Here is an 18,306-nt window from a genome sequence, read left to right on the forward strand (position 1 = left end):
GTGCGAGGTGCAGGCTCTGGCTGGGAGGTGCTTACCACAGGCAGCTCCCAGCCAGCAGTGCAGCAGGGCTCAGGCAGGCTGCCTGCATGCCGTGGCCCCACATCACTCCTGGAAGTGGCTGCGGCCGGCTGCTGCTGGCATGTCTCTGCATGCCCCTTGGGGGGACAGGTGGCAGTGGGTCTCCGTGAGCTGCCCGCACCCGCAAGCACAGCCCCTGCAGCTCCCATGGGCTGGTTTCTGGCCAATGGGAGCTGTGAGGATGTGCTGGGGGCGGGGGCAGTGCATAGACCCGCCTTCCCCCCCGCCAGGGCCGGCCACTTCCGGGAGTGGCATGGGGCCACAGCGGGCAGGCAGCCTTCCTGAGCCCTGCTGCGCCACGGGACTTTTAGTGACCTGGACTCGGAGATCGCAAGCGGGCAGAGGAGGCTGGACAGAAATGTTAGATGGGCCAGATCTGGCTCACGGGCCTGGTCTAGATAATACTTAGTCCTGCCAGGAGTGCAGGGGACTGGACTAGACGACCCCTTCCAGTCCTATGATTCTACGATTCGCCATCTGTCATGGTGCCATAGATGGATCAGCTGTCGCCACCATAGAGCCGTGAGCTCAAAACGCACGTCTGGTAGACCCGTATCGCGGCATTCAATGTTCGTTTCCTGTTATCCCACTCACGCTTGGTCAGTTGGCTGAATGCGGTAGCTGCCCTTCCTTCCAATGCAAGAATTAAGCTCGTCATCCAGCGATAAGTTATCCCATACAGTTGGGCCTCAATAGCAAAACTTGTGTAACCCTTCTGGGGGGTGCAGCGTAGCCCTGTAACAACTCCCAGGCCAGTTTGGCCATGGCGCGTACTGCCGGGGGAGGTGGTGGGCTTGCCTTCGGTGGAGCTAGGGATCTCAGGCTCCATAGACCAGGCCTTCTGTTGTCCCATTGATGTCACTGGAAGCAGGCTCTGGCCCTCCGTAAGGAATAACCTTCCCCTGCATTTTCTGCAACCCCAAGCTTGCAGCCTCCTGCCAATGGGAGTGAGCTGGCAGGTGAAACTGACTAGGAAGGAAAGGGAAGGTAACCCCTCAGAAAGGTGAAACTGACCAGTCTCTTCAGGGGACCCCAAACTGGCTGACACTCAGAGTTAAGCTGCAGCAAAAACAGTGACAATCAGATCAGATCCCTCCAACCCTTTACGCAGAACTAGCCCGAGGGTGTTAGTGATACAGGCTAGGGAGTTGGGGTTTGTAAAAGACATTCATTTTTCACCTGACACTGTCCCTTTAAGGCTGCTTTTCCATCTGTTTCACTTGCCCAAAGATTGTACCTTTCTGTGTAAAGGAGAGAGACCAGCCTCAGGGAGCCGCTGGGCACCGAGCCTGCCCCTCCTCCACCCAAGGGAAATGTTTCCTCCACATTCTTCCTAAAGCTGTTTTCCCCCTCGGCTGTGGCCCGGGAGGCGCCCCATTGCTGAGCCAGCCAGGGTACAAAGCACTGCTGTGCAATAGGACGGCATCAGCCAGAGGCAAAGGGAAAAGACAGGCCCTACGCTCTGGGGGATAGAGTGCAGAGAAACCCAAGCCAAGCTAGAGAGCCGACAGCAGCTTCAGGCCCTGGATGATGCAAAAGATGAGTGAGCTGGTGAAAGCCGGGGGAGAGTAATCCCCCAGTCGCTGAGCTAGGGCGGCCGCGTGGGACCAGAGCGGGGGCAGATACAGCGAGTCTTGGTGAACTCCACCAGGTTAACAGCCCTGGAGAATAAAACCCTAGACACAGACACAGCCGCTGTGACAGAGGGACCCCTTTCTACTGCAAAGCTCCGACCCCAAGCCAGACCCATCCCGAGGCTGCTGCAGTGCTGCGGTGAGCATGGGTTGGAGCTGTGACTACCTGCTCAGGCCAGGACTGATCCGGTGGGCACCAGACTTTGGATCAGGCCTTTGGGCCTGGATGGAGACCAACCCACTCATTTAATAACGGCTGTGGAACAGCCGGTCACATGGGAACAACCTCGCCAGGGCTGGGTTGGACCCAATGCCCTAGAGCAGGGCTCGCACCCCGGGGGGCATGAACTCGGAGGAGGGCCAGGCTAGATGGAAGGGAGCAGCAGGGTGGGGGTCCCAGTAAGGAAAAGGAGGCCACAGTCTGGAAATGGTGAAGACTCACAGTCCTGGAGGTACCACGACCAGTCTCCAGAGCCCTCCACCCCCTTTCAGCCCTGACGTTAAGATATGTACCACAGGCTGGGCAGATGGGGGAGAGAAGGTTCCAGGCCCCATACGGAAACAGCCCCGGTGTGATTGTCTGGTGAGAATCTGCCCCGTCCAACTCTCCCCACCTGGGTTTCCTGACATCAGGGCAGGGCAGGCCCCCGGTGACCCCCATGGTGGCATCAGCCTCTCAACTGCAGCAGACTCCACTGGGGGGAGCGAAGAGGCAGAACCAATCCTCTCCCTGCTGGCAGAGCACTGGGGGTGGACCCCGCCCGCCGGAGTGCTTCGTGAGATCTCTGGTGGGACGGCAGCGTGCTTTGTGCGGCTTAGCGGTGCCGTTCTCAGAGCACAGCCGCAGGGCAACGTGCTCTCGCCCCACCTCCTGAGGCCCCCCTCAACCCAGCCAGCAAAGAGCCCTCCCACGGGCTGAGAAACCACCTGCACAGGGGGTGTTATCAGGGGCCGTTTGAAGGCTCCTTCTGCACAGCCAGAGGACTATAAATGGGCCTTGGTGTAACTGCGAACCAGGCCCCCACCAACTCCCTCGGTCTATCAAGAATCAGCCGCCTCTCCTTGCCCACGGCTGGCGCAAGGTCCTGCTCCTCTGCAGCCCACGCCGCCTAGCACGACCTCCCTCGCTCTCTGCTCCGTCAGCTCCCCAGCTTTCTCCCAGCCTTGTCCGAACGCTGCCCTTGCCTCTGCATCTCCTCCTCGCGCGGCATGTTTTTTAAAGGGACCCCATCAACGTTGAACATCTCCCTCCTCTCTGGTTACCGCCCAGCGTGCCAGGCAGCGCCGGAGAGGCCCAGAGCTGAAAGAGACGGGGGATGGGGGGATGCATTTTTTTCAGTTGTTTCTTTACTCTGTACATGTAGCAGCAGTTGGTGGTTTTGTTTCCCCCGCCCAGTCCTGTGAGTTCGGTGGGTCTTTGACCGTCTTTCGCACAGCAAGAGGGGAGAGGGGAAAGTACTGCCAAAGGCGACTAGAAAGCCACAAAAATTGGCCCTGAGCAGCCAGGGGAGGCGCGGCACCTGGGCTAGAGCGGGGCAGGGGCGTGGCTAATGTCTATTCATTTTTAATGAAGAGGGGGAATGGTAAATGATCCAGGGCTCTGAAGTTGGGCCAGTAAGCACTACCCAGCAGGGCAGCAATGTAGCCTACTGGGAAGCGCACTGGATTGGGACCCAGGAAAGCTGCGGTCTGTTCCTAGCTCCGCTTCTAGCCTGCTGAGTGAGGGCAAAGCTCTGTGCCTCAGTTTCCCCACCTGAAAAATGGGGATAATGGCACTTGGAGAGCTGCTGATGAAAAGCAGGGGGTAAAAGCCACGTATTATTATGTAACTACACACTTGTATTGCTCTTACCCTCAGCCTCCCTCCTCTACGACCCCCTGTTGTTGCCATATGCACTCCTTGCTTCTTGGCCTAGAATGAGATCTGTGAGCCCTTGCCTTGAATTGGCTTCCATCTGGGCTCAGCTCGTTCCAGGCTCAGGGCTGTAGTAGCCCTAAATTCCGTGGGGCAAGGACTGTGATTTCCTGGGTGTGGGCAACGCCCCGCGTGCTGCAGGGCTCCGTTTGTAAAGGGGCCGCTCAGCACAACAAAAATCACCCTTTGCTCACAGGACTGGGGAACCAGGGCCCAGATCCTCCACTAGCTTCAAGGGGAGCCCGGGGCCTGACTCCCTTTGAGGAGCTCGGCCTTGCTGCTTTGGTCAGTGGCATCCCAACAACGGACCCACAGGCAGTGGGGAGGGGTGGCACATGGCTCCATCCTCTAATACTGTGGCAACCCAGCTAACCCCACAATGACCACACTACCGCAGCCCCAGTCCTGATTGCGGGGCGCCCTTGTCAGAGAAACGCTAGCAATAAACTCGTGCTTGATACTGACTAGATTTTGAGTTCACAGATCCCAAGGTCTGACCCCTGGTATCACACAGGCCCCCACAATAATTCCTACAGCCGATCTCGCAGAAAATCGTCCAGTCTTGATTTTAAAATGGCCAGCGATGGAGAATCCACCCCCACCCTTGTTAGTTGCGCAGGCCAGCTCCTTAACTGGTGTCAATCAGCACAGAAGTCAGTGAAGTGACATCAATTTACCCCCGCTGGGAATTTGCCCGACGTGCTATGAAAGGAGGCAAGCGCTGTTTAGCAGTCAGAGCATGGCACGGGGAGCCGGGAGGCTGGGGCGCCGGAACAAGGCGGGGACAGACCCCCTCTTTTACCAGACGTAAGGGCGAGCGACGGGGAGGGGGGAGAGAGGAGCAAGCCTGGGGCAGGGTCTTGGGGGGAAGAGGCAGCGAAGGAGCAGGACCTCAAGGGAAGAAGCAGTACAGGGGCAGGGTCGGGGGGGGGCCAGCACAGAGGGTGGGGCCACAGTTCAGACACCTGTGGCCCCCCTCACTTTGGGGGCACTTCTGCCACTCCTGCAGGAGGCCTGAGGTCTCTTTCCAGTTGTGCCACTGACCTGCTGTGTGACCGTGGCCACGTCTCTTCGACGCTGTGTGCCTCAGTTTCCCTCCCCCCCCCAGTAAAATGAGAATACTGACCCACTTTTGGGAAGCATCTTGAACGGCGCCGTATGGTGTAAGTGCCAAGTTTCATTATTAATCATTCAGTCATGACCCTTAGGAACGCTGTGACGGCAGGCAGCAGTTTGGCGACCGAGCGGGTGCGGTTTGGTGAGGAGCGGCTCATACTGCATGTGACACGATCACGGTGCGAAGGAGCCCAAGCTGTTGCTGTGAAGTGGAGGCCGTGTCCCTGTTATTTCAGCCGCCAGCATCACTGTTCTGTACGGGGGCGGCTGCTGCATTGGAACCTCTGGGTGAGCTGCCGAAGGAAAGAGCCGAACCCAGGTACGGCCGAGCCACCAGAACTGGGTCATAACTATCACACCGCCCCTTCGAATGTCTGGCTTCCAGCTCTGGATTGCAGGAGCGGCTGCTGCAGAGGCGGCTAGCTGGGCGGCAGAAGCCAGAGCAAGGCAGAGCCTAGCGCAGTGGGAATTACAGCGCTTACAGCTTTATTGAATGCATCCAGCGTGGGACCCTGTCCGCCTGGGTGGGCTGTTGGCAGAGGAGCTTGAACCTGGGACCACTCACCGTCCCTTGTCAGAAAGTCCAATGGAGTTGAACAGGGATGAACCCCAGCAGGGCCCCGTCAAAGCTAAGGAACGTGCTCTGCACAGTGGCAGATTAACACACGGGCCCACGGGCCCCGGCCAATCTGGCCGCCCTCCCCGGGGTGTGGGAGGCCGAAATGTGCTTTGTGCCCAGGACCCCAATAAATCTTAATTCTCCTCTGTACAAACCTAGCGGGTGAAAGTCCCTGTTGAAGTCAGTGGGACTTTTGCCATTGATTTCAAGCAGGGCTAGGATTCCAGCTGCGGTGTTGAGGAGCCAGCGATCTCCTCGCTCTCAAGTTCTGTTCGCTGGTTTGTCCCTTCTCAATTCCGTTCTATGGGGCTTTTCCACAACGGGTGGCTGGAAGTGGGTCCAGGGCCCGCTGAAGAAGCCAATGAGGATTTGCACTGTCGAAGATGAAGAGTTGTTCAAATAACATGATGAGTTCACCGGGGTAGCAAAGCCTATGCCAGGGGTAAGCTTATGGGTAAGGAGCTGGACTGGAATGCACAAAATCTGGGTTCAGTTCCTGTCTTGGCCACCAGTTCTCCAGTGTGACCTTAGACAAGTCTCTCTGGGGATTATATGTCTCTGCCCCCCAAGGGGAGTGGGAGATGCTCTCCTACAATGTAGAAAACATTGAACACACAAAGTGAGAGAGGATTGTGGGAAAGACATCACTGATACGGTCTTGGAAAAGCTATGGAGTAATAAGGCATTTTCAGTGCAAGTGAGGTGTGAAACCAGGGAAATGGAGAATCATTCCCTTTAACAATAAGGGATTATTGCATATAGTCCAGTAGCATCTAGAGGTGCATTATACTAAGAGAACATCATGCACATGGGACAGTGACAACACAGCGTACAGATATATAGCAAGGGCCCGCCTCCACCCTGATGCTTGGAATAGACAAAGACCTTCAAAGGAAGATTTATTAGCCCCATTTTACAGGTGGGAAAGTGAAGAGGGATCTAGGTGCCTAACTCTCATTGAAATAATTGGGAGTTAGGCACCTAAATACCTTTGGATCTGGGGCTGACTGACTTGGTGGAAACTCTGGGGCAGAATCAGGAATTGAATCCAGGCCCCCTGAGGTCTAGCCCAGTGCTTTACCCCAAGAGCACCCTTCCACATGCAGGCGACACCTCCTTCAGGGGATGAAGGCACCCATTCTGTTCTAGTGTAGCTGTGCAGGGTCAATGAGAATTGGAAGAGGACTTCTTGAAGGGCTGGTGCGAGTGAGTGCACCAGTGAACGCGTCATCAGGATGGCTCTCCGCTCTTGTGAGCTGCCCAGCCTTCGGCAAACCAACAGGAATTGTCTTGTCCTGAACAACATAGCCAAGGCTAGATGCAAGATTCCCGTCTCTGATCAAAGTGTCACCAAAGAGCTGTTTCAGTGAATTTCCCACCTCACCAAGGTGGGTTCAAGAACTGAACGGTGCTTTGGTTCTTGTGGACCTACAATGGCCTGTGGCGTCACGTTCCCATCCAATAATCGTTGGCTCTTCTAGCCATCAACCAGTTTCTCTAGAAGTGGAAGGTTTCCACGTCCTCCAGCAAAGAAGAAACATACCCAATGGTCTAGAAAATCATCCCTGTCCAGGAACACAGACATGCTGGTGACAAGTGTAGTGTACCGAAAACTATGTTAAAATTACAAGCTGTTGTATTGTATTACTTTGTTTCCTGGTCCTGCTTGAAGGCTACAGGGCTCTGTAGGGAAGCTTGAGATCTGGGTCATCTGCAAGCAGTCTGCAGAGCCAGCCTAGAGTAAGGAGGGGTGAGTTGTTCCTTGCTGCTTTAGGGAGCAGCCTGCTTTGTCTCTCTCTGGTTTGGGATCTTGTGTGTTAGGGTTCTGGATTCTAAGAAATAAAGTCGTGCTATGTTGCAACCTTCCAGCAAGAGTATTTTATGTTTTTACCTAACGTCTCTGAGTGTGAAAATGCCGTGAACGTAACAAGAAGGGTCTCGCTCTACCATAGGTGTTTAAAGTTTTTCTGGCATAGCTACATGAAGCTAGTAACCATAGTGATTGACATATGAAAGGGAAGCCACACACTGTGGTGAGAAGTATTGCAGGGTGCTGAGGCTAAGAAAGACCAACCTCCTGGATGGAGGACAAGGCTCTTGGTCGTCAAGCTGGCCACCGTTTAGTGACACTATGGGCTTCTGACCAGAAAGGAACCTCTCTGAAGCAACTAAAATCTACTAGAGGAGCCTGGAGAAGTCTAAGAGCTCACCTCTCAAGTCCTGCTCAGTTCAGATGGCCCATCCCACTTGTACTGGGAGCTGCAAGCAGCCAAAGGACACCTCAGTGGGCCCGAGTCAGTGGAAAATACCGTAAACCATGCTGGGGAGCAGATCTGGGGAGAGTTTTTTCTCATGAAGAGCCTTTGGGTGTATCAGAGCAGGAGGTAGCTGGGGATCAGAGCGCTGGGTTAAAGTCAGCCACCAAATACCGGGTTGTGACGTGTACAAGTTGGTACCAAAACAAAGTCTCCTGTAAGCAGTGTGAGGGCTCCACCATCGCTCCCTTTACAGCGAAGGGATGGCTTTGGGCGGGTTCTTGGCCATTCGCGTTTCCTGCTCAAGGAAGCTGGACGCAGCAGAGCCTGGAGCCCAAGTGAGCTTCCAGACGCATTTCCGACCGCATCCGAACTGCACCTGGGAGATGGGTTCAGACTGGTGTAAATTGGGGTAGCACCATTGCAGTCAATAATACTACATTGATTGACACCAGCGGAGGATCTGGCCCCACTGGAGCTTTGCTGACTGACACCGGCGGAGGATCTGGCCCCATTGCCTTCAATGGAGCTTTGCTGACTGACACCAGCGGAGGATCTGGCCCCATTGCCTTCAATGGAGCCTTGCTGACTGACACCGGCGGAGGATCTGGCCCTGTTGACTGTTTCCTTGTGACTGCGATAATAACGTTGTCTGGAATGTTTGCTGTCAGCTCCAGTGCGTTTTGTCTGTGGCTTTTAGTTTTATATCTGATGTCTCCAAACTGTGGGGCGCGCCCTCCTAAGGGGGCATGGAGGAACATTCGCGGGGGCACAATGGGGCCTGGGCCAGCCCCCACAGGGGCAGGAAGGGAGTGCCACCCAGCCCCACTCTGCTCTCAGCTCTGCTCTGGCCCCACCCCCAGCCCTGGCGCCGGCTCCTGGCCCTGCTCCCAGCTGCGGCCCCAGTTTCGGCCTCCTTTCCCCTGTCCACGTAACCCCCTCCCCCCGGGAGCCATGGCCCCACTCCTGGCCCTGGCTCCAGGGGGGCAGGGGAGGCAAGAACGGGGTAAGGGGTGGGGTGTGATCCTGAAAAGTTTGGGGACCACTGTTTGATATGAATGTCGCTGTGAGTGGATTGAAGACGGGTCTATCAGAGAGTTTAGCCTCAGCACAGTCTGGGTCATAGACTCATCGACTTTAAGGGCAGAAGGGCCCATCTTGAGCATCTAGCCGAGTTACTCCAATGCGGAGACAGACTCCTCTGGTCATGAACAAACTACCGGGCAATACTGTGTAACCAAGGGCTTTGACTAGGTCCCCACTTCTTCTCTGTGGGCCAGATCTGAAATCTGTGGGTGGCTTCCCACTGCCTTCCCCTGGAGTTCGCCTGCTCCTGGCCCTTACAGAGCCCCTCCTCTGCCAAGTTCACCCATGTGGACTTAGCACTCCCCAGGCATTGGTTTGGCCTCACAGCCACTGTGTTAAATAAGCCGGTGTTATTATTCCATCGCACGGATGGGGAAACTGAGGCATGGTGGTCCCCAACTTCCCCAGTGTCGCATAGTGCAATACCCAGGGTCAGAACGTGGATGCTGGTGATGCCCAGGCCTGTACACAGCCAACGCCCCTCCCCACAACATTAGCTAACCCTGGAGCCAGGCAGGGATTCCCACTCCATTCCCCGCAGTATATGGAGGGGTCAGCAATGGGAGGATTTTCACAGAGGATGGGACCCCGGCAGGATGATTGGCACCAGGGAGGGCCTCTCTGCTGCTACCACCGGCCTGGCGTTTGTAATGGCCAGGCCCCCTCGGAGTGCCCCAGGGAATAGGGCTACTGCTCCAGGCCTGGCTGGAGGAACCTCCCGCACTTGGTCCGCCATTGCCCTTCTCCTGGAGTGGGCCTAGGCCCGGGGGTGTGCAGGCCCGTGGCCCTGTGACTGCATGCGTGTGTCTGAGCGTGTCCCCAGCGGTGTGACGGGGTAGCCAGCGCGGGCCCACACAGGTGTGAGCCTCGGGGCTGGCGCGTCGCCTTTCCACGGCTCCTTGCCGCACAGCCCTCTCGCCTCCGCCGGGCCACGTGCCCAGACCTAGGGCAGCCACTGGGCCCCGGCCAGCCACCGAGCCCTCCTGCGCTCCAAGGAGGGGGCAGCATCAGGGAGCTGCTGTGGCCCCGGCTGATGCAATTACCCTGGAGGGAAGCCGCGGCTTTGCACGGTGCAGCCAGCGCGCTCAGTTGCTTTCTCCTCCGTCTCTCCCTCCTTCCCCCCGCCCGGCTCTGCAGTGCCTGGCACACACCCTGCCTCTCTACAGAGAGGAGAGGGGAAGAGAGAGAAAAAATCCTGCTGACATCATCCAGCATGACAGGGCTCTTCGAGCAGCAGCAGCCCCGTCCCCCCCCTCCCGCGCTGCACTAATGCACTGGCTCTCGAGGACCGTTACAGCGCAGCCTCCAGCCACATCTTGGGGCTGTGGGGGGAGGAGGGGGGCAGGTCACAGAGCCCATTCTGGGCTGCCGAGCGACCGACGCACTGTCCTCGCTGATTAGCCGTGGGATTCCTGCCTGGCCCGGAGAGCGAGAGCGCTGGCTGCAGCCGGAGACGCGCACGGGGCCTTCCCTCTGGATGACAGATCATGCCTGGAGAATCCGCCAAGGCTGAAGGAGCTCTGCTGCAGACGGACCCCGGCGGCCTGTGCCCGGCAGAGGCAGGTGAGTGCGGAGGGAAGCCCGGGCATCTCTCCTGGCGCTGGGAGTTGGCGAAGTGAACGCGCGCCCCACTGGGGAACAGCCGAGAGGTCTGGGGGCCGGGGGGTCCCTGACCTGGGTGTGGAAGCAGCTCCCCACCCTTAATACCAGGAGCAGACAGAATGGCCAAGAGAAAAGGGGGGTGGGAGGGAGGGAGGAGGGTTTGGGTGTAGAAAGGGCGGAGGAGAAGGGGCTGGGTGGAGGGGGGAAGATGGTGTGGGGCTGTACCCCAGCGGTGAGGCGCTGGGAGAACGCAGTGAGCAAACTGGAGAGTGGCAGAGGAGGGAACCTACCTAGCAGGATGATAACAGAGGGGCTTGTGTTTGTCTTGGGGGAGATCAGAGGGGCTTTAATGTGGCGGGGACCTGGGGCCTTAACACCGACATTAGCAGCCGGCTTGGGGCTGGGGGGCCAGCAGAGTTTGCGTTCTGGGGGTATCTGCTGAGCCCGGTTATGAGGCAGGGGAGGTGGCTGTCATACACATCCTTTCTGGGGACACGGGTGACAATCAGGGCCCAGCCCCTTCCCCGTCTGCTGGGGGAGCTCACCAGGGACCCAAAGCACCCTGTGAACTTAGAGCAGAACGCACTGCTCAGCTGTTTGACGTGATGCTCCCCCCTCCCGCCTCAAGCCCGGACGAGCTGTCGGCTGCACTGACCTTCCTGCTGGGCTGAGAACATGGGGGCAGATGTCTCACAGGGCAGCCCTCCGCACCCACGCTCCCTCCTTAGATCTCCAGGCCCTCGGTATGCCTGTCCTCATTGTGCAAAGAGGGAAACTGAGGCACAGGGAGATGGCAAAGTCTGGTCGGCGACAGGGCTGGGTCTCGCCTGACTGCCAGGCCAGCACCTGCCCACTACACTCCCCTGCCTCTCCGGCACAGTGTAGGCCTGAGGTCAGTATTTGAAGGGAACATGGGGTGGGGCTGGAGGGCGTTTCCCTATCCTGCAGGGGAGGGGGGGAATTCAGCCTCCGTCAGATGCTTCCCAGGAGCCAGTGTCCGGCCCCTGGACTACACCAAAGGAATATGCCAGACCCCCGGTTCCCTCTTGCCCTTCCCACCCATTCCCATCTTGTTCACCAGCGCCCAGGCCCAGCTTCCTGCTGCGTCCAAGCGTTCATGACAGCCGCTGAATGGGGTCAGTCAGTGGGTTTTCCTGTTTGAGCCCTTCTCAGTCCAGTGAGCCTGAAAGTCATTCCCAGCCCCGCTGACTCAGCTGGTATTTCCAGGGCACCTTCCACCCACTGATCTCAGAACCCTGTAGTGGACCCAGGCACCCAGCTCCATCCTGGGTGCTTAGTCAAGATCACTAGCCCCATTTTATAGATGGGAAAACTGAGGCACCAGGCAGTGCAGTGACATGCCCACAGTTAGTGAAAAGGGACAGGACAAGAACCCAGGAGCTCTGGCTTAGTCTGAGGCCAGGGCTTGAACCGCTAGAGCACGCTCCCTCGTGACAGGGCAGTTGTGGGCCTGGGACAAGCTGTGCACTGTGATCCCTCCCTGCCCTGATCCTGGTGCTAACAGTACCCGCCCCATCATGGACCTGCAGCCACTGAGCTCTCACTCACGCAAAGCACACAGGTCACCGCTGCCAGGCCTGGCCCACATCCTAGAGCAGCAAGGGGCCAGAAGCGGGTGGGGAGGGGAGGGTCCGGGGCTGCGTGACAGAGCTGAGGACAGGGGAGAGGTGCTACAGAACTGTGCCAGGGGCCTCCTGAAGCCACAGCCCCATGCAGAGCTGACACGAGGGGATTCCCTTCCCAGACGCGTCGCCTCTTATCAGAGGCTCGGATAAGAGTCTCCAGCAGCGGCTGCTCCTCAGCTCTCTCTGGTCTCCTTGGAAAGGCCAGCAGCACCGGATCTCTCTCCTGCCCTGCATGTGGGCCTGGGGGGCATTTCCTCACCCCCCCCCCCCCAACGTCCTCGCTGAGCATGGCTGGGCAGGGGCAGCCCCGGAGGCCTGAGCAGTGCAGTTGTACCTGGACCTGGCAGCTCCCTCCCCTTCCTCTGGGGACCCAACACCATGATGTGTTTGCTCTGGGCCTTGCCCTGAATGGCGCACACACACACGCATGTCCCAGCCGTGTCTGGGCTGCCAGGACAACTCCTCCAGTGACAGGGAGGTCGGGACCCACCAGATCGGCCTGTCCAGTACCGTAAGGGCTACATACCTGCTGTATGTGAGGGGGATTTTTCCCCATTAGCAGGCAGGCAAAGGTCAAACCACTGGGCATAGCTTTGTATGTTTCCGTGTGGAGCTGTGCTCCCCACTCCCTGATGGGATGGCTCAGGGGAGTGTCATCTACTGGTGAAAGCAGGGGCTCTGGCCTGAGGCTACGTATTGTGTGTTTGGTGTGTACAGCACTGCGTGGAACACAAAGGGCCATATGATCCCTGCCCCGAGGAGCTCCGGGTCTAAACTGGACAGGCAGAGCCCAAAATCCAGCACGGACCTGGACTTTCTATCCCCAGCTCTATCACCAAGGCTCTGTGGGACTATAGCCACATCCCTCTCTGTGCCTCAGTTTCCCCATCTGTAAAAGGGACAGCACTGACCTGTGACGCGGGGGAGTCAGGGGAGGAGTGAGAGTTAACTAATGTATGTTTGTAAACCCCTGGCAGAAAGGGACTAGAGACAGGCAGTGGGTTATTATTAGTAAAGTGTGTGTGTGTGTGTGTGTGTGTGTGTGTGTACACACACCAGGATGTGCATCTCCTGCTGTGTAGTGGGTGTGTACAGATGTGCATGTATCTGTGTGTGCCTGTTTCTCTGCCCTTGTGGTGGGTGTGTACACAGATCTCTGTGTGTGTGTGTGTTTGTCTCTGGTTGTGTGGTCGGTGTGTATAGATCTGTGTGTGCATGTATTTCTCTGCCCTTGCGTGTAGAAGCGTGTGTGTGTGTGTGTGTGTGTGTGTATGGTGGGTATGTACACCTCTGTGTGTGTGTGTGTGTGTGTTTGTCTCTGCCTGTCTGATGGGTATGTACAGGTGTGTCTGTGTGTCTGTGTGTCTGTGCGCATTTGTCTCTGCCTGTCTGATGGGTATGTGTGTGTTTGTCTCTGCCGGTGTGGTAGGTGTGTACAGATCTGTGTGTGTGTGTGTGTTCTTGCCGGGGAGGAGTGTGTGCGTGTGTGCATCGGCAGGGGATGGTTTGGAGGCACCTGTGTGTTTATTTCAGTTGTCTGGGTTATCTGGGTATCTGACACAGCATTTAAAATGTCTACAAACCCACCACTGAAAAAAGCCTGACAGCCCAATTATTGCCAGGGTGGGCACAGGGCGGGAGAGAGAGATGGAGGAAACCCACTCCTGGCGAGAAAGGCAAGCAGCCGCCTTGCAACAAAAGCAGCTAAGAGAAGAGAACATTAAAAAGCCAGGGGCTCTGGACTGAGAAACCCCATCTCCATCCTCTGGGACAGCAGCTTCTACGCCCCCTCACACCTGCTATGGTGGAACATAAGGCAGAGAGGGCCCGTCAGGTGGACCAGAGGACTTCAGGCTTTAAATCCCCACTAGGCCTTGAAGTAAGCTAGCTTAGAACTGAGGCAGTGTCCTTTTCCTCTCCTGGAAACCTTTCCCCAGTGTACTGTGGGGGCAGCCTGGCTCTGTGTATTGGTCACAGACAGGGCCTGCAAGGGTTTAAGCCCTGAACCAAAACCCAATGAAATCAACAGAAAGGCTGGCTTAGACTTCAGTGGGCTTTGGATCAGGCCCTTAGTGAGTTCATCAGTAACGTGTGTCGATGAATGTGTGCAAGTGCATTGTTCAGCACTGAAGGGGTTAATTTGAAATACATCCTGCAAAGGACTCTGGAGATTTTAGGCCCCACTTGTCCTGCTCTAAAATGATTCTAACCAGATGTATGTGAGGGGGGTTCGCTGGGTTTGATACATCTAGTTGAAGGGGACGTTGTCAGGTCTGCCTAGGCTCACAATGTAGATCTGGGGACAGCTTCCGAGCTGGAGAAAGATCCTGATTTGTAACAAAGTGATAAAGGGAAGAGCTATAATAACATAACAAACCTCCTCTTAACTGGGACAAGGCACCAGAGCCTGGATGTGAAACTGACAAGAAACAAACATGAAACTGACTAGCCTAGTTTCATTGTCCCAGCTGGGAGAAATTCCTTTTTGCTTCAACAATCTCCTGTTATTTGCAACATAGATAAGGAAATGGGCTTTTAACTATGTGGAGCCCAATGCTGCAACCTTTTCTCACCAGATTAATACCCACGCAAATACCGCCCTGGCCTCAGCAGGGCCACGCACATAAGGATTACTTGCAAGAGAAAGGGTTTGCAGGGCCCGGAGTTTTAACCTGACAGTGCCTCTTTAAAAGAGAAAAAACAAACCTGCCACTTTTTCTGCTGAAAAACAATCATCACTTTAAATAACCAGCAACATAATAGCTTGTATTTTTTATGGATCCTAAAAAAAAAAAAAGTGTTTTCTTTGCTGGATTTGCAACAAAAGCAACTAACTAAAATCACAACCCCCATCCCAGAGCAGTGCTGACTCCAACATCAGGCGATATGGCTGGTGCTGCATAGACAAAGAGGGGCCATTGCATAGAGTCACAGATTTTAAGGCCAGCGGGGCTGATTCTGATAATCTAGCCTGATGTTCTGTATCCCACAGGCCACAGACCTTCACCCTGTCACTCCTGCATCGAGCCCAATCCCTCGGGGTTGAATTAGAGCGTGTCTTTTAAAGATACCCACTCTTGATTTAAAGACCCCATCCCCAAACCTTAATGCATGCCAAGATGCCATTGAAGGGGGAAATGTTGTTAAACCCCAACAGCTGTGTTCAATGTTAAATGATCTCAAACCAGGAGTGATCTTTGTCCCACCCCCTTTCCAGCCTCATAAGTAAAAAACCCTGAGTTTGCCCAAGAATAAAGCATAACCCACTGGCCTGAGTGTGTTACATGTCGCCCACTCTCTGCCTGAGCCACACAGACTGTGAGGCTGTTTTATCTCTCAGCCGGAGAGCTCAGTTCTTTAGCAAGCAACCCATGGTCCCTAGCTTTGCAGCAGTTTCCCATTTCAACCCCCAATGGTGGCCCGCCTCTAAAATCAACATGGTTAAGGTTGTCGATAAGTTGGACAAAAATCCACGGAAGAATTTGCAAAACAAATGGCCTCTAAAATCTTCTGTGTTATTGTTGGTTGTTTTCCCCTTGGCGGAGGATGCTCGAAGGTCCTGGGGCACTCAAAATAGATACACGTACCGCTCTTCATTCCCACATACTGCATATACAATAGGCTGCAATCGTTTCATTCCCCACTGAGATGGAGCCACCTCTAAGGTGGAGGACACCATTCCAAACAGGACATGGGAGACTAGAGGGGGAGCTAACCGGCCAGGGAATTACTCCCTTTGCTCAGGAAGTAGCCGCTCACCTGTTCAGCCTTGACAAGCCCAGCTTCCAGCCCCTCTGATGGCTGAAGTAGGATCCGCGATATTTATAGAAGGACGTTACGGCAAATCCCTGGTGTGTTGTGACAGGCCTTGAGGGCTTGGCAATGACCAGGCATAGCATGGGGATCGTGGTTGTAGGGTTTCAGCTGAAAGATCTAGTAACCATTCCATGGCTGGAGAAGAGTTTATGGCCGTGATCAGGAGTAGAACTCAGGACCTTCTGCTCCAGACCCACAGGCATAGGCGCCGACTCCGTGGGTGCTCTGGGGCTCCAGAAAAAAAATAGTGGGTGCTCAGCACCCACCAGCCCCAGCTGTTGGGTGGGGCTGCAGGTCAGCTCGCGGGAGGCGCTTGGGGGAGGATGGAGAGCAGTGAATGGTGGGCAGGCGGGCGGGGGCGGGCTTGGGGGAGGGGGCAGCGTGGGGGCAGGAAGAGGCGGTGTGGGGGCGGGGCCTCAGGGGTTGGAGGCGGGGCCTCAGGGGTGGAGCACCCACAGGGGAAAAATAAACATCAGTGCCCACGCCCGCAGGCCCCGAGCGATTAATCTGAGCTGAAAGAGAACCCCTGAGAGCTGCCACAGCATCATGATTTGTGGGGCCTGCAGAGGGCTGCCTGCTCACTGGCCCGCGAGTGAGCCTGCCTCTCCAGCTAGGAGAGAGGGCACTGGTACGCTGACACCCAGCGGGAACACCACCTCTCTCTCGTCCAGAGGGGCGAAGGTGCGAATGCGTCCTCCCAGGATTTGGGTCTCCCGCGCGCACTCCTGGGAGGGAGTCGCTTTCCGCCCAGCCTTGCGCTGGGCGAATCCTCATTTACGCCCCAGATGGTGCTAGGGATGGCACAAAGCAGGCCTCTGGATCGGAGCCCCCCTCGGGGGAATTCAGAGCTGGCCCCCAATTTGCAGCGCAGGCCCATTGCTCCTGGCTGCCGGGGGCGGGGAAAGGATCCCGAGCAGGCCCGGCGGTGCCTATGGAGCAGGGGAACGGCTGGGTGGGAGCAAGGAGAGAGTGCTCCAGTTCTGCTCAGAGCTAGGCGCATTCATTAGTCAGGGGCCGCTTTTCACCGCAGACGGGAAGGGCAGGGGAAGTGCTGAGGGGAGGGGCAATTTTGGGGGGGGAGGGGGGCGAAATCTCCTCCGCCCTCCCCAAAAGCTTACTGTGGGGTTCTTGTCCCCTAGCCCGGGAGCCAGGCATTGGAAATATCGCCTCGGCGTCTTCCAGAGAGCTCAGATCAGTAACGAACCTACCCGGGCTTCCCACCCGCTCGGCCAATGCAGCGGTGTCTGACTGGCAGCCCCCCCGGCTAGTCCACAGCTGGGTTTCACCGCGTCTTCCCCGGCGAGCGGCCAGGAGATGGGAAAAGGCTGAAGGAGCAGCGCTTCTTCTGTTCCGCTCCAGACTTTTCGCTTTGCATCTGGGGGCAGCTTGAAGGGGGGCCGGGCTCTGCTGAGCCTTGGCCTCTTTTTGAGATACCCTCCCTTTTTCCCTAACATCCCCGGGGGTGAATTCAGGGTGGGTGGAGGTGCCTGGCTGCCCGGCCTGGAGCTCTTGTTAGCCCCAGAGCTGGGGCAGCACAGACAGCAGCCGGGCTCGCTTCCCCCACACGCCGCCCCTGCTCAAGGGGTCTCAATCCAGGGGCCCGTCTCTGGGGAGAGTGGGGTTCAGTCTCCATGGCCCAGCCAGTCCGTGGCCTCTCTGCCAGCAAAGGGGCCGGTTTGGGGGTATCACAAGGGCTCAGGCGAATACGGAGGTTTTTCTAAAGCGGCTCACAATGTAAAGCCAGGTTGAGGCCTTTCCCTGTCATGGTTTTGCCCTTATTAAAAATGGCCTCCATTTCCCACTGTTCTCAACAGGACTGAAGCCACATATTGCCCTCAGCCAAGATGGCCACCATTCTTTCCTCTCCCCCTCCCCCCATGAAAAGATGGCTGCCATCTCCTGTTGTCCTCAGTGGGCAGGAAGCCAAGCTGCCCTCAGAGGAGATGGCCACTGCCCATGGCCTTGTGTGAGAAGCAGGAGGCAGTGAGGGGCCACAGCAATGTGGAGGTGCAGGAACTGAGTGAGGGAAATGGGGGCACTGAAGAAAGGGTGGGAAGACAACTGAGGGGCAGGGGAGTGCAGCGAGGAGACGGGAGACAGAGAGGGCATCAGGGAAAGTGGGGCGCAGGATGGAGGCTGGAGAGAGGGGCCATGGAGTGTGGGAGGAGATCACCAGATCTATGCCCCGGCACAGGAAAGTGGCGAGCAGCCCAGCCAGAGAAGAGAGATGGGCAGTCCCTTTAATGAGGAGCCAGCCCAGAGCCCAGCTGGGTCTGCCATCGCTGCACTGATTCTGCAGGGCGCCGTCTGGGATGGGCCTGGTTGTTCCCCCCAGCAACTCGAGTGAAGGGAGCCCAAACCCGGCAGGAGCTGGGTGGGGAGCACAGGCAGGAGCCGCACCTCCCGAGCATGTCGCCCTGGTTCCCTGGAAACCTCTCCCAGCACAGCAGAGGGGCTGAGCCAGTTGTGGATGGGCCCAGAGTCTAGGACCAGGGCACGCTCCCCTCCTACCAGCCAGGCTTCGGCTATGCAAGTTGAT

At 56.8% G+C, this 18,306-nt stretch overlaps 1 protein-coding gene across 2 annotated transcripts in view; it reads left to right on the top strand.

The window, feature by feature from the left end:
* Positions 1-9,744: 9,744 nt before the first annotated feature.
* LOC102937205 (NAC-alpha domain-containing protein 1) overlaps positions 9,745-18,306 on the top strand; it is a 48,536-nt gene continuing 39,974 nt past the window's right edge. Inside the window, exon 1 of one of the 2 annotated variants that reach the window (XM_037891306.2) lies at positions 9,745-10,266. In XM_037891306.2, coding sequence (XP_037747234.1) covers positions 10,191-10,266 — 76 coding nt within the window. In that variant the 5' untranslated portion in view covers positions 9,745-10,190. The remainder of the gene's footprint in view (positions 10,267-18,306) is intronic. The other variant, XM_043541726.1, reaches the window with a different exon arrangement.

The sequence above is a fragment of the Chelonia mydas genome, chromosome 2 (genome assembly GCF_015237465.2).
Source record: "Chelonia mydas isolate rCheMyd1 chromosome 2, rCheMyd1.pri.v2, whole genome shotgun sequence".
NCBI lineage: Eukaryota > Metazoa > Chordata > Testudines > Cheloniidae > Chelonia > Chelonia mydas.